The following is a 12367-nucleotide window of genomic DNA, read 5'->3' as shown; positions in this document are numbered from 1 at the left end:
TAGCTGCTTTAGTGTTGTCTGCCTCCCTTTATAATAAGAGAATGGGGAAAGCAGCTGCAGCGGACTTGATGAAGCGGTGAGAAATAAAAACGTATGGCATTATTACTCTGGCTCCTCTGGGAAACTGAGGAAGTGAAGTTTGAGCTGCGAAGTCAAATGGGTGGAAAGTTCTCAGAGTTGCACGGCACTGAGAATAGTTCTTTGTTAGGACAGTAAACTCAAGATGAAGTGTGAAAGAAAAAACCTCCCCACCTAAAGCAAAACTGGGAGAAAAATCACAATAATGGGCTTCCAATTTGTCACCATGCTGATGAGGCCGTGACGTGGATGTGGAACTTTTAATGCTTCAAGCGTTCAGATCCCCACCCTGCACGAGAGGCTGCTGAAGGCAGCGGAGCATGCAGGCCTCCCTCTATCACAGCTGATGCATGGTTAACACAAGCACACGCCACACTACACCGGGTTACACAGGCAGGGAAGTGTAAACACCATTCATTACCATGGCGCTGGCTGGGGGACTTTGAACTGCCATCCATTCTGCATTAGGCCACAGCATCCCGCCCCACAGTGTTCATGAAGAGGCTTTTGGCACATGTTACAAAACTGTGGCAACTTGATGCAAGCTGCCCAACAAGCTCACGCTGAGCAGAGCTACTCCAATGGCCGACACGCAGCCCTCTTCCAGCTGAGCTAAACGGTTGTTACTTTTCTTTCCAGGAGTCTTTCTTGCAGATCTGAAGGCTTACCACACACTACCTCTCACACTCAGCTTACATCACTGTTTGTTTGATCAGTGCGGGTAATAAAGTTCCCATCTGGTTTCCCAACTGAGAATCTGGCCAAAAGAGGTGGGACATATTTGTGGCAACCCACAAAGGGAAAGATACCAACTTTTTTTTTCCTTCTTCTTCTTTTAAAAGGTCTTATCTGATCCTCTTGGGACACCAAGTTCACCAGTGGAATTAGGAGTTGGGAAAAAAAAGAAAAGACGGGAATTAAAAACAACTTTGCATCAAAGGCAGTGAAGCAACAGTTGCTCATTGTTTGGACTTGACTGTTCCATTAACACTCATTTCCAGCTTCTGCGGCACTGAACACTATATTTACAGATGTGCTAAGGGAAGCAGCACCCCAAGCAGCTTTCCCCCTAAAGCAACTGTTTTTTCCTTCCTATGAGGTATTTCGCTTCTTCTACAAGTTCCAGGCTGGTTCCCAACCCACAGCAGACTCCGGCACAAAACAAACACTTTGTCCAGGAGGAACTTTGGGATGTTCCTCAGAGACGACTTTTATCCATGCTGAGCAGAAATGTTTTCCAGTCAGCAACATTATGATCTCTTGAAACCGGGGGCGCACTGAGGGCTAAGCCCACCTTCACCCACTTTATCCAGGATTTAATCTCGCATTGATCCGTCTCTGTATACCTTTAATCCAGGTATTTCCACAGATCATAGAGTGGGGCAATGCAAGGATATTTTAATGGAAAAAAACTTTAAATGATTCCAGAGTTTCATCGTCCTCTGCATGGGTCATTAAATCTGCCATTTCACACACAGAGCTGAGCGTTTGGTGACAGCAGCACCTGAAAACGCTCGTTTGGCGCTTGCTGTCCTCTGGTTCAGGGTCTGCAGTGGGTTTCTGGCTCCGCTCAGCCACAAAGACGGTTCTTGCCCGCAGATGTAGGCAATTAGCGACAACGGTTTTCAGGAAAACTGCTGAATGAGCCGCGGTTTGCAGCAAGAAAGAGACATTAAACGAAATCCCTCCTGCGCTTTCTCCCCAAGTCATAGAAAAGTAAGAAACACACAGAGAGAAAGAGAGAAACAGACACAAAAAATAAAAACGTATATATTTATCCCCCAACCCCCTCCTGTACGGAGAGGGGAGGAATGAATGAGTTGGGAAGCAGGCGATCTAAAGAAATGGAAAGTTAACTTTTGAAGAGTTTCCGAAAATGTAACAGCGATAAACCAGAGCCAACGGAGAAGAAAAAAGCTTTACACTTCCAGAACAACTTACCGCTTTAGCTCTGTGGAAGTTGCTCCCTCTTGTCCTAAATCCACTCCACGGACAAGAAAAAAAAAGATCCCGGGATGATTCTCCAAGTCAGGAGAGGCTCCTGAAGCCCTTCCTGCTGTCTTTGGGTTAACTAGTGTCTGCCTGTGTTGGATGAGGCTGGAAGAGGCTCTCATCCGAATCTCAGCACTTTGAATGGAGCTCTGATGGACTTGAGAGCGCAGAAACTGCCGGGCGTAGGGAGTGGCTGGAGAGGCGGCTCTGGGCTAGTCAGCTCGTCCAGTGAGTCCCCTAATCACCTCCAGCGCTGGGGAGGTGGTGCCTTCAGGTGTCGTCGGAAACAATGCCACTTCATCTTTTGTCCCCACACATAATAGTTTAACGAAACATCCAAGTCAGAAAGCAAACAGCGAGCTGCTTCCTCCTCATATTTACTAACTAAACATTCAGGCAACGTGAGCTGTTTTAACTGCTCCATGGCTCCTGTGCGGAGGAAAGAGGCGGTTTGCTGCAGAGACATTGAGCCTTGGAAGAATTTTAAAAAAGTAAACTGGACTTTGATTGTTTAAAAGTGAACTTTCATTATGCGGTATTATGATCTGTTAAATTATTCTCACATAAGTAACTGTAAAAAGGCGAACTGGTTAGGTTATAGTTGGCCAAACTTGTTTGAAGAAGTTCCCACACGACTTTAGGGAATAAAACCAAGATTTACGAGGTGAGTGTGAAGCAACATTAAAGTTTTCCTTCATCGTTATATATAGACAAACACTCCATCCACCCGACAGCACAATACCCCCCTCCTGTGTCTTAATACTACATAGCAACGACGATTTGACGAGCTTTTAATGAAACTCTGGGCCAAGTTTAATAGTTAAAGTCGCTCTCTGTGCACAGGAAACTCATATTTGTGATTTTGTTGGGGGGTGTTTGTCTCTTCTTGTACTGATTTACAGATTCGGACTTTACGGTATTTGGGGTTTAAACCAGATTTTCTTTTAAATATCACTCACTCCTGCGTTGCATCCAGAGAAGACCTGCAGTATCACTGCATGTTATTTATTTGGTTTTAACCGCTTAAATTTCGCTCTTCAGTCAAGTGTGGTGACCCAAATAGACTGCGTTAGTGCGCACGCGCGGTTACGTCTACAGCTTCCTCTTCCCTAGAACTGGTTGTACTGGAGTCCAGTTATACTAGTTTCTTTGTCACGGACTGTTTTTGTTCTTAAAGAGGATTTCGGTGAGTTTCTGACTAATTTTTTCTCTTTGTGGAGCCGAGCGCTGCTCGCACTAGTTCAGTTTACTGCGACACTGCGGATGGAAATTCCAGGAAAATGGATTATAGTTAGCAGCAAGCTAGCACTGCCCCAGTGTTATTGTGTTATCTGAAGTCAGATATCCAGAGTTGGCTCGCTCGGCTTTGATAAATATAGACTGTCACAGCTGGCCTTTTTTGGTGTGATATTTATAATATGTACAGAGTAAAGTGCTGTTTTTATAGATTCGTATCATGACAATGAACGAAGGTAGACAAATGTCCTCGTATGGTGCTGTGCATGCACTGCTGCTCGTACATTTAGCACGCGTGGTGACGTGGACGATGCTAATAACTGTGGTTACCGCTAACATTTATGGTAAATAGCATTGTTGTTTATACCTGTATGAGTATATGTGTGTGTATACATCCCCAGGGGTGAAGGCTCATACCAGCTTCTGCCCTTCCCTCCCAAACAAATAATGGGGGTGGCTAACATCTGGCTTGTTTCACGTTGCGCTCCCACATGCACACAACATTTGTATGATTCATGCAGATTTGATTATGCATGGGTGGAACTGTGCGGACGGATCCCATTGTTGTTTCCTCACCCTGAGCTCATTTATGTTTTTCTTGCAGAGTGTTTTTATGAGTAATCAAAGGCAGCAGAAGCCTACGCTAACAGGCCAGCGTTTCAAAACTCGGAAAAGAGGTGAGAAACCGCCGAGCATCACTTTGTTTTGGTCACATTAAACACAGGTGGTTTCATCAGGATATACAGATCACGCCCGCCTGTCCTCCCTGTAGCTTTTCATGCTACCAGCAATGGAAAAGCACAGATTGTGAAATCCTGGATTGACTCCAACCTTGATGCCATAATTAAAACAAAAAAATCTTGCAGATAACCAATGCCAATTTTCAGTTCTGATTCAATTCTATTCTATTTTATTTATATAGCACCAAATCTCAACCACTTAGTCTTTGACTTACAAATATTGTCAAAGACCCTACAATAATGCAGGCCGGCAGTACCAAAATTTGCCTGTTTTTAATCTTTTACATTCTCTGCCAACGTTTTGTAACTGGGAACAAATACTTAATATGAAAAAAATATATGTAGTATTTAAAAGACTTTTGGCTCTTCATCATGCCAAAAATCTGAACTATCTGAGTCCCCCTTTTTTCTTTTTTTTAAACGAAATCTAAGTTCAGCTTCACTAGCCACACCCACACATCATTTCAATCCATGAAATGAGTTCTGCTGAACCAAGAAATCATTTCATGGATTGCATTTATATAGTTTTAAATAACTTTTCATTTCGAGACCCTCAAAGCGCTTTACAATGCCACTATTCATTCACTCTCACATTCACACACTGGTGGAGGCAGCTACAGTTGTAGCCACAGCTGCCCTGGGCAATCAGTCCCTCTGGCCGTCACCAGTAGGCGGTAGGTGAAGTGTCTTGCCCAAGGACCGAGACTGTCCGAGCCGGGGCTCGAACCGGCAACCTTCCGATTACAAGACAAACTCCCAACTCTTGAGCCACGATCGCCCACCACTCATTTAAATAGAAGCTGTCTGGTAAGTGAAGCAGGTTTAAATAAAAGAACAGCACATCATGCCATGAGCTAAAGAAACAGCTGAAAAACAAAACATCTATCAGGCTGGAAAAGGTTACAGAGACGTTTGTAAGGCTCTGGGACTCAAGTGAATCACAGTGAGAGCCGTCAGCGACGTGAAGAAAACCTGGAACCGTGGTGAACCTTCACAGGAGCAACCGGCCTACCAAAACGGCTCCAAGAGCACATGAGCGATTTATCCAGGAGGTCACAGACAAACCCAGAGCAACATCTAAAGAACTGCAGGCCTCACTTGGCTCAGTTACATCTGATGTAAAACTGAAGCTGTTTTTATGGCTGAGCAGACGGTGCGTTCGCTGTCTGCTCTGATCTGAGGACTGCCCAGATGCCTGCAGAGAGCTCTCTTGTGAGACTGAGGTAGTTTACAAAGTACGTGGTAAAACCAGTCTGTGTGCTGTTGTTGATCCATCAGGCAGCTGCAGATAAGAGCGAAGTTCTAACAAACAAAGAGTTGAAGTGAAACAGCGTTAAAAACAATGAAAAGGTCACTGCAGCCACCATCTCTGCTTTTCATGCTTTATTTTTTGGCCTTTGAAGTTTTTTCATGGCCCTCCCGTTTTGGGTGAACTCTGGTTTTGCTCCTTGCTCTGTTCCATCACACTTACGTCACTTAGTTGCTTACGTCATCCAGTCCTCCAGGATCTTGGGTGACCGCACAGACGCACATCTGGGGTGGGTGAAAACCCCTCTCCCCCTCTGTCCTCTCAGAATCATGTACGCGGGTGGAGACATAAAACCGGCCTAACACAGCATTTCATGAAAACAACGTCATGCCAACAGTCAGGCATGGTGGTGGGAGTGTGATGGCATGGGGCTGCTTTGCTACTTCAGGACCTGCTCAACTGATGGAACCACGACTTCTGCTCTCTACCAGAAAGTCCTGAACGATTACATTCAGCCACTACTTCATGCCCTCAAGCACATTTGTGTTATACACCAGGACAATGATTGAAAACGCACCAACAAGTCCAAATGACTCGAAAAAAGTTTTTTTTTACAGCCTCCAGCTAGAGAGAGAGAAATTTTTTTTTTTAAATGTCTGTCTGTTATTTATTGACTCCAAATTTCTGGTGGATTAAAGTTAACTTACTTTTTAAAGTAAGTTATCTCCATAGTGGGAGTTAAATTATGGAACAGTCTAACACATAGGTGTCAAACTCTGGCCCACGAAGCCATACCAAATTATTATTAGAGCTGGCCTACTGGTATTATACAGCTAACATATATATTGTTTAGTATTAAGCTTTGCTTGTTCCATATTCAGTTTTTCAGCAAAACTTGTTTGAGTCCATAAGAAAAGATTCATTCTTAAATCTGGAGGGATTTTTTTTTTTTTTTTTCAATAAATATTAACGTCAGCCCGCGACCTTGTTCCAGTTTTGAATTTTGGCCCACTGTGTATTTGAGTTGGACACCCCTGGTCTAACATAAGAAATAAAAGAAAGCAACAACATATACCAGTTTAAAATAAAATATAAAAAACAAATTTAAGAATGAAGAAAATGGGGTCAACCCAGGACGGTAATTGGGATGTTTTGGTTTATTTGTTTCAGTATTTGTGAATCTGCTAATTTACATATTCTGTCTTTTATTATATGAAAGTAACTATATTGTGATGATTTTTGTTTTGTTTTGCTTTTGTTTCATTGTTTGTTTGTTTAAGACTAAAAGAAAACTAAATGAATGAGATGTAAAATTTGTGGGGGTAGAGCCAAACAAGTGTATACTTCTGCCTACTCCCTTTCAAACAAAATAATGGAATGATATCACGAAATGATGCTGAATGTATACATTTGAAATAAAAAATGAACTGAACTAATTTGTCTTTTTGTTCTTTTTGCACAGATGAAAAGGAGAGGTTTGACCCTTCCCAGTTTCAGGAGAGCATTGTGCAGGGTCTGAACCAAACTGGCACTGATTTGGAAGCTGTCGCAAAGTTCCTTGATGCCTCTGGTGCAAAGCTTGACTACCGACGCTATGCCGAGACTTTGTTCGACATCCTGGTGGCTGGTGGAATGCTGGGTGAGTTGCAGGCATTTCTTTTAAACTTTGCATTATACCATGGTAATAAAATGTGTCCCCCAGTCGAGCGCTCTCTGGGTCTTCAGGTTAATACTGGCGTGCACAAGTGTCCCCCCTGTTTTTGAATTGATGTCGATACAGTGATCAGCAGAGGTGAAACATGTGATGCGCCTAAGACATGAATATGTGTTTAATTTCAGCCCCCGGGGGTACGCTGTCAGATGACATGACCTGTACAGAGTTCTGTCTCTTCAAAGCACAAGAGGACATGGAGACCATGCAGGCATATGCACAGGTGAATACCACTGTGTTCAGTTCACGTTTTAATATCCATTTGTTTTTATGGATAATAAAGCAATTTTTCCCCTTTAGGTCTTTAACAAGCTCATTAGGCGCTACAAATACTTGGAGAAGGGATTTGAAGAGGAGATCAAAAAGGTTTGTTTCTCTGCATAGCTGGGTCACGTAGGTAGCCTGACCTGCCTGACCGGGTCATGGTCTTGAGCAGTTTGTTTCAGTTTAAAATATAAAGAGTACAGCTTTGCCTCTGCTGTGGTTCAGCCTGTATGTTTACTGTTTTACAGCTGCTACTGTTTCTCAAGGGTTTCACAGAGTCTGAGCGCAACAAGCTGGCCATGCTAACAGGGATTCTGCTGGCCAACGGGAACATCTCTGCATCCATTCTCAGCAGCCTCTTCAATGAGAATTTGGTCAAAGAAGGTACTCTGCTTTAATACTCGGTCTGTGTGCAGAATTATGTTCACGGTTTCTCTTCCCGAGCCACCATTTATCAGACATTTTAAGGACCTGTACACACACAGCGCACTGTTTGCTTTATCTGGACAGCCTGAATGCTTTGCAGGTATTAATGTAGAAGTAGCAGAGGGACGGGCAGTCATGCAAACGAGTGTTGACAGTATGTAGGCTTTCATTTTAGTCAGAGACTATGGAAAAGCCTTTGATGCCTGCAGACGTGTCTGTTTTCAGCTGCTGGGATTAATCAGGGGAAAAAATGCTGCAGAAATCTCACGTTTTGCTCATTCAGCAGGGCCGAAACTCAATGAGTGGAACTAAATTATTAAACTTTCAATATTAAACATTGTCACTGCAATGTTATCCTCCCATTTGAGTTGTGGAAGTTGTTCTTTCTCTCGTCATTTACTTGTCATCAGTCACATTTGAATCCATTTTCTCCCTTTTTTTCCCTGAAAGAAAGTCAGCGATGGGAAGTCGTATCCTTTATGATTCCAAAGACGAGTCTTTAAAATAACTGAACGCACAAAGAAAACATTTGGGGAATCTCCATTAAAGCAGCTGGTGTCAAACGTCTGCTTCAGGACTGTCTGCTCCACTCTTTGTTTACAAATATAGTTAAATTATAAAATATATTCTAAAAAAGCTGTCCACCCCTGAGTAACCAAAGTCAATGTAATTGGTCACACAGTGGACTTGCTCTGCTACACACAGAGATGCCTAACGTCTGTCCCTCTGACACAGAGTTTGCATATTTGTGCATGCTGATAGCAGCTGCATGGCCAGGCTACAGAGAACCTGAGGTCTTACAGTACTGCACGAGTCTGTGAAAGTCTAGAAAGATGCGCCTGCGTTACGTTACTACATTTTACACGTGCATGAAGGGAATGCTTAATATTTTCCATTCGCAGCCCCCCTAATGAAAAGGCAATTTTAAAAAAAGCTTCAGAGTAATGGAGTAATGCTAATTTCTGTGCAAATAAGTGCTCTTGTTACATGCTAGTATTATTAATGTGTGATGCAGTAAAAGGTGCAGATGATGCTGTGAAGTTTTGCTTTGAGTGGGCGTTGTCAGCCGGTTGTCTGTGTTGTACCAGAAGAAGAGATTAACCACAAACACAACAGCTAATAGATGTGATGAGTTAATCCATCAGCATCCACTGCTGCGCTCTTTGAAAGGACCCGACGGATGCTGATGGTTTTACCTTTTTGATCATCATACACTTTTATTTAGCTTGTAGATGCAGATGTTTATTTGATTTACCCGTTGGTCCACACTTGAATGTTTTCTTGTTTGTGGCATTTTTCCAGTTAAGAGCCTCGGTGTTGTGTTTACCGGCGGATTACTTTGACTTTCTTTATCCTGGCAGGTCTGTCAGTAACAGCTGACTCACATTTTTGTGCATTTGTTCAGGTGTTTCGCCTTGCTTTGCTGTAAAACTCTTCAAATCCTGGCTTTCTGAAAAGGACATCAACTCGGTTGCTGCCAGTCTTCGAAAGGTTGGCATGGACAACAGGCTTATGGTGAGAACGACATCTTCGCTACAACATCTCTACGAGGCTTAGGCGAAGCGGCGTTTCCCCATGCCGCTCAGCGGCCTGTCTGCGTATTCTAAATATGACTGCTTAATTACGGCTCTGCATAAATTGAATAGTTTCAAACTATTGTGGCAGTCACAGCAGCTACTGCACCAAAGGCCTCCTAATTGCTGATGAAGGCTTGTTCGGTCTGCTTCAATGTTTGATTATGTAAATTTGCAGGAACTTTTCCCGGCCAACAAGCGGAGTTGCGAGCACTTCTCAAAGTACTTCACAGACGCCGGGCTCAAGGAGATTTCCGACTTTGCCAGGAACCAGCAGTCCATAGGTGCTCGCAAAGAGCTGCAGAAAGAGCTTGAGGATCTGATGTCATGTGGAGAGCCCCTCAAAGACGTAAGTGTTCGTGGTTTTCCATCTTCTTTTACACAGACTCGCTCCTCGCAGCACACCGCTGTGTAGTAGCACTTAAGATTGCTTTCTGCTTGACCTGTCACCCTTTTGTCTTGAGGAATGGTGAGGAAACGGATGCAGTGGATCAATGGCAAATTCCTGAAATCCACTCAGCCTGAACATATTATCTGCTCCTGCCAACCTCTGCACCCTGCCAGGGTGCTTGTAGGTAATGTCTGCCGTGGTTGGTCTGCGTTGATAGTAACGTTTGTTCCGTCTCTCGGCTTGGATCTTATAGATCATTGCTTACGTCCGAGAGGAAATCAAGAAGAACAACATCTCTGAGCAGACGATGATCGGACTAATTTGGTCCAGCGTGATGAGCTCGGTGGAGTGGAACAAGAAGGAGGAGCTCGTGACGGAACAAGCCATCAAACACTTAAAGGTGACACCTGCGTCGCTCTGCTCTTCCTGTTCTTCTTCTCTCCCACGGCAGTTATGACACGATCCGAGAGATCTAAAGAAACGTACGGGTGTCGCTCTTAAATCGTGCCTCGGAGATGTTAGAAAATCCGCGCTGCTGTAGGCTTTGAACTCTGCAGAGAAGATAATTGATTTAGTAAGGCAAAGTGGAAGTAATGGGAGAAATCAGAAGCATCTCCCCCTCCCACTCTGTGTGTGAAACTTTCACAGTGGTAAAACTCTTACTCCAGCTTTTCCCTGGTTTCCATCCTCAGCAATACAGCCCGCTGTTGAAGGCTTTCACCTCCCAGGGCCTCTCAGAGCTCACGCTGCTGCTGAAGATCCAGGAGTACTGCTATGACAACATCCACTTCATGAAGGCCTTTCAGAAGATCGTCGTACTGCTCTACAAAGGTGAGTTAATTATGCCCATAAGGCTCCTGTTCCCACCAGTAAAGACGTTTACTTTGCGGCAGGAAGCGACGCAGGCTTGTGCGACTGATGCCAGATGGCCAGAGATTATAGCCAAAACTTTGCCTTGATTGATGTCATCAACCTGCCTGGTGACATTTGTTTTCCCGGCACCTGCGGACGCATCTGTGCTGTTGGCGTCGAGTTGAAATGATTTCTTTTTCTGTTTTATGTTCTCGTTTTTATCTTTGTGTGTTTTTCTCCCAGCCGATGTCTTGAGCGAGGAGGCGATTCTGAAGTGGTACAATGAAGCCCACCAAGCTAAAGGAAAAAGCGTTTTCCTTGAGCAGATGAAAAAGTTTGTTGAATGGCTCAAGAACGCAGAGGAAGGTAAGCACCTCGTTTCTGTCTGCCACTGATGGGAGACGCCCCAAAACGCGCCTCGTGTTTATGGTCTCCAAATGTTAGTAACTAAATGCACGTCGAGTTTACGCGTCTGGTGACGGATGTTTCCTTTCCTTCAGAGTCCGAGTCGGAGGAGGAGGATGCAGACTGAAGACCTCTGCCTATAAAACCATCGAAATTTGTATTTTTAATCAGATGCAGTACAAGAATTTATAACAGACGTCTGTTCTCTAGTTCTTTTCTTTCTCTATTCTCTACCTCTTCATATCTAGTTCGACTGCAATGTAAGGGCTTTAATGGGGTTGTTTTTTGTTTGTTTTTTATGCTCGTATTCATCTTCAAACTCCTTCAGGAGCCAATCAGAGTGCCACATTTAGCTGATAGACTGAAACCTCTGTCATGTGACAAAGCAGAGCGTTTTGGTTTTTTTAAACATGAGACCCTTTAAAATTCGACCATGTGAAGGCGTGTTTCAGTCTTTGTGTTTGATCGCTCTTATTCGGTCCTCTGAAGTGAAAACTGTTGATTTGCGTCTCAGATATGTGACAACTTTGAATTTGTTGCCAGTTTTTAAGATTCTTTATCCATTATTGTTAATGGAGCCGCGTCATCATAAACAGAACTTTGATTTTTCCATACATCATGTGTAACAACCACGCTAGCTTTGTAGGGTTTTTCCCCTTTATCGCACATTTTCAAATAAATGGTTTTCATTACTGCCGTATCCGTTCATGTGGAGTTGAAGGTGAATTAAAGGAGCAATTAGAAGATGTGTACGTACACAGATAAACATGGAAAAGTAGAAACTGAGCTCTTGTGTTTGAGATCGCACTAAAGTTTTCACTGATCTCGGCTGGCCTTATCTAATCATGCAATCAAGAACGGCTGGCTGCCATGCGTGACCCGAGCTGCAAACAAAGATCTCTCTTCACTCCTGTCCCACTTTAAATGGTAATTATGGTTCAGTCAAGCATGTAGGAATGAAAGTGAGATGGTGATTCAAGATGTTATGAAAATGGTCCACATTCATTATAAGAGTCATCTCACAAAGTCTAGAAAGCAGACCGCTTATTGTAATGTTAGCACAAGACGAGGAGAGGTCAGGATGCGTTTGTGTCCAGCTCTTTGTGTTCGATCGTTAGTTATTTTAGCTCTATACATGTGGATTTGTTGGAAGCAGAGTGATCGTGTCATCACATCACAAACAAGCACTCTGGCTCTCACAGCTGAGTTACAAAAAAGCTGCATAGGATGAACTAGTAATGTTCGCTGTTTTATTCAAATGCGTGTAGTACAGAGAATTACAGTACATACTGTAAGTACAGCAGAGCAGCCTGTGTACAATCGACCAATAATCAGTTTCCCTCTGTGCCAACAGATGGCAGTAAATCCTTAAGAGACATTATCGCCCCTGTTTAAGCCTCCCAGAGTTTTGGAGTGAAGCTCAAATAGAAATGCCATTTTGAAGAAACC

At 43.5% G+C, this 12367-nt stretch overlaps 2 protein-coding genes across 7 annotated transcripts in view; one reads left to right on the top strand and one right to left on the bottom strand.

The window, feature by feature from the left end:
• myo1b (myosin IB) overlaps positions 1 to 2160 on the bottom strand; it is a 55848-nt gene extending 53688 nt beyond the window's left edge. For all 5 annotated transcript variants that reach the window (XM_080902633.1, XM_080902635.1, XM_080902634.1 and 2 more), the window contains exon 1: positions 2020 to 2160. The gene's annotated coding sequence lies outside the window, so the exon portion shown is untranslated. The remainder of the gene's footprint in view (positions 1 to 2019) is intronic.
• A 46-nt stretch (positions 2161 to 2206) lies between these two features.
• Positions 2207 to 11610, top strand: LOC308409702 (eIF5-mimic protein 2-A-like). Of its 2 annotated transcripts, none has more exons than XM_080902639.1 (12): positions 2207 to 2285; positions 3911 to 3983; positions 6758 to 6934; positions 7135 to 7229; positions 7307 to 7372; positions 7519 to 7654; positions 9102 to 9211; positions 9449 to 9619; positions 9915 to 10061; positions 10354 to 10492; positions 10757 to 10879; positions 11014 to 11610. In XM_080902639.1, the coding sequence occupies exons 1-12, from the start codon at positions 2223 to 2225 to the stop codon at positions 11043 to 11045; spliced, it is 1332 nt and encodes a 443-aa protein (XP_080758765.1). In that variant the 5' UTR covers positions 2207 to 2222; the 3' UTR covers positions 11046 to 11610. The 2 variants fall into 2 exon arrangements, with proteins under 2 accessions (XP_080758765.1, XP_080758764.1); XM_080902638.1 differs by lacking the exon at positions 2207 to 2285 and adding an exon at positions 3103 to 3256.
• The last annotated feature ends 757 nt before the right edge of the window (positions 11611 to 12367 follow it).

Source organism: Rhamphochromis sp. 'chilingali' (assembly GCF_963969265.1).
Source record: "Rhamphochromis sp. 'chilingali' genome assembly, chromosome: 14".
In the NCBI taxonomy this organism is placed as follows: Eukaryota; Metazoa; Chordata; class Actinopteri; order Cichliformes; family Cichlidae; genus Rhamphochromis; species Rhamphochromis sp. 'chilingali'.
The sequence above is the reverse complement of the archived record's forward strand: the minus strand, read 5'-3'. Positions and strand labels throughout refer to the sequence as shown.

Coding starts and splice junctions, on each gene's coding strand:
- LOC308409702 (XM_080902639.1), top strand. CDS start 2,223: ATGGACTTGAGAGCGCAGAAACTGCCGGGCGTAGGGAGTGGCTGGAGA. Junction 6,935..7,134: donor GGTGGCTGGTGGAATGCTGG/GTGAGTTGCAGG, acceptor GTTTAATTTCAG/CCCCCGGGGGTACGCTGTCA. Junction 10,493..10,756: donor CGTCGTACTGCTCTACAAAG/GTGAGTTAATTA, acceptor TTTTTCTCCCAG/CCGATGTCTTGAGCGAGGAG.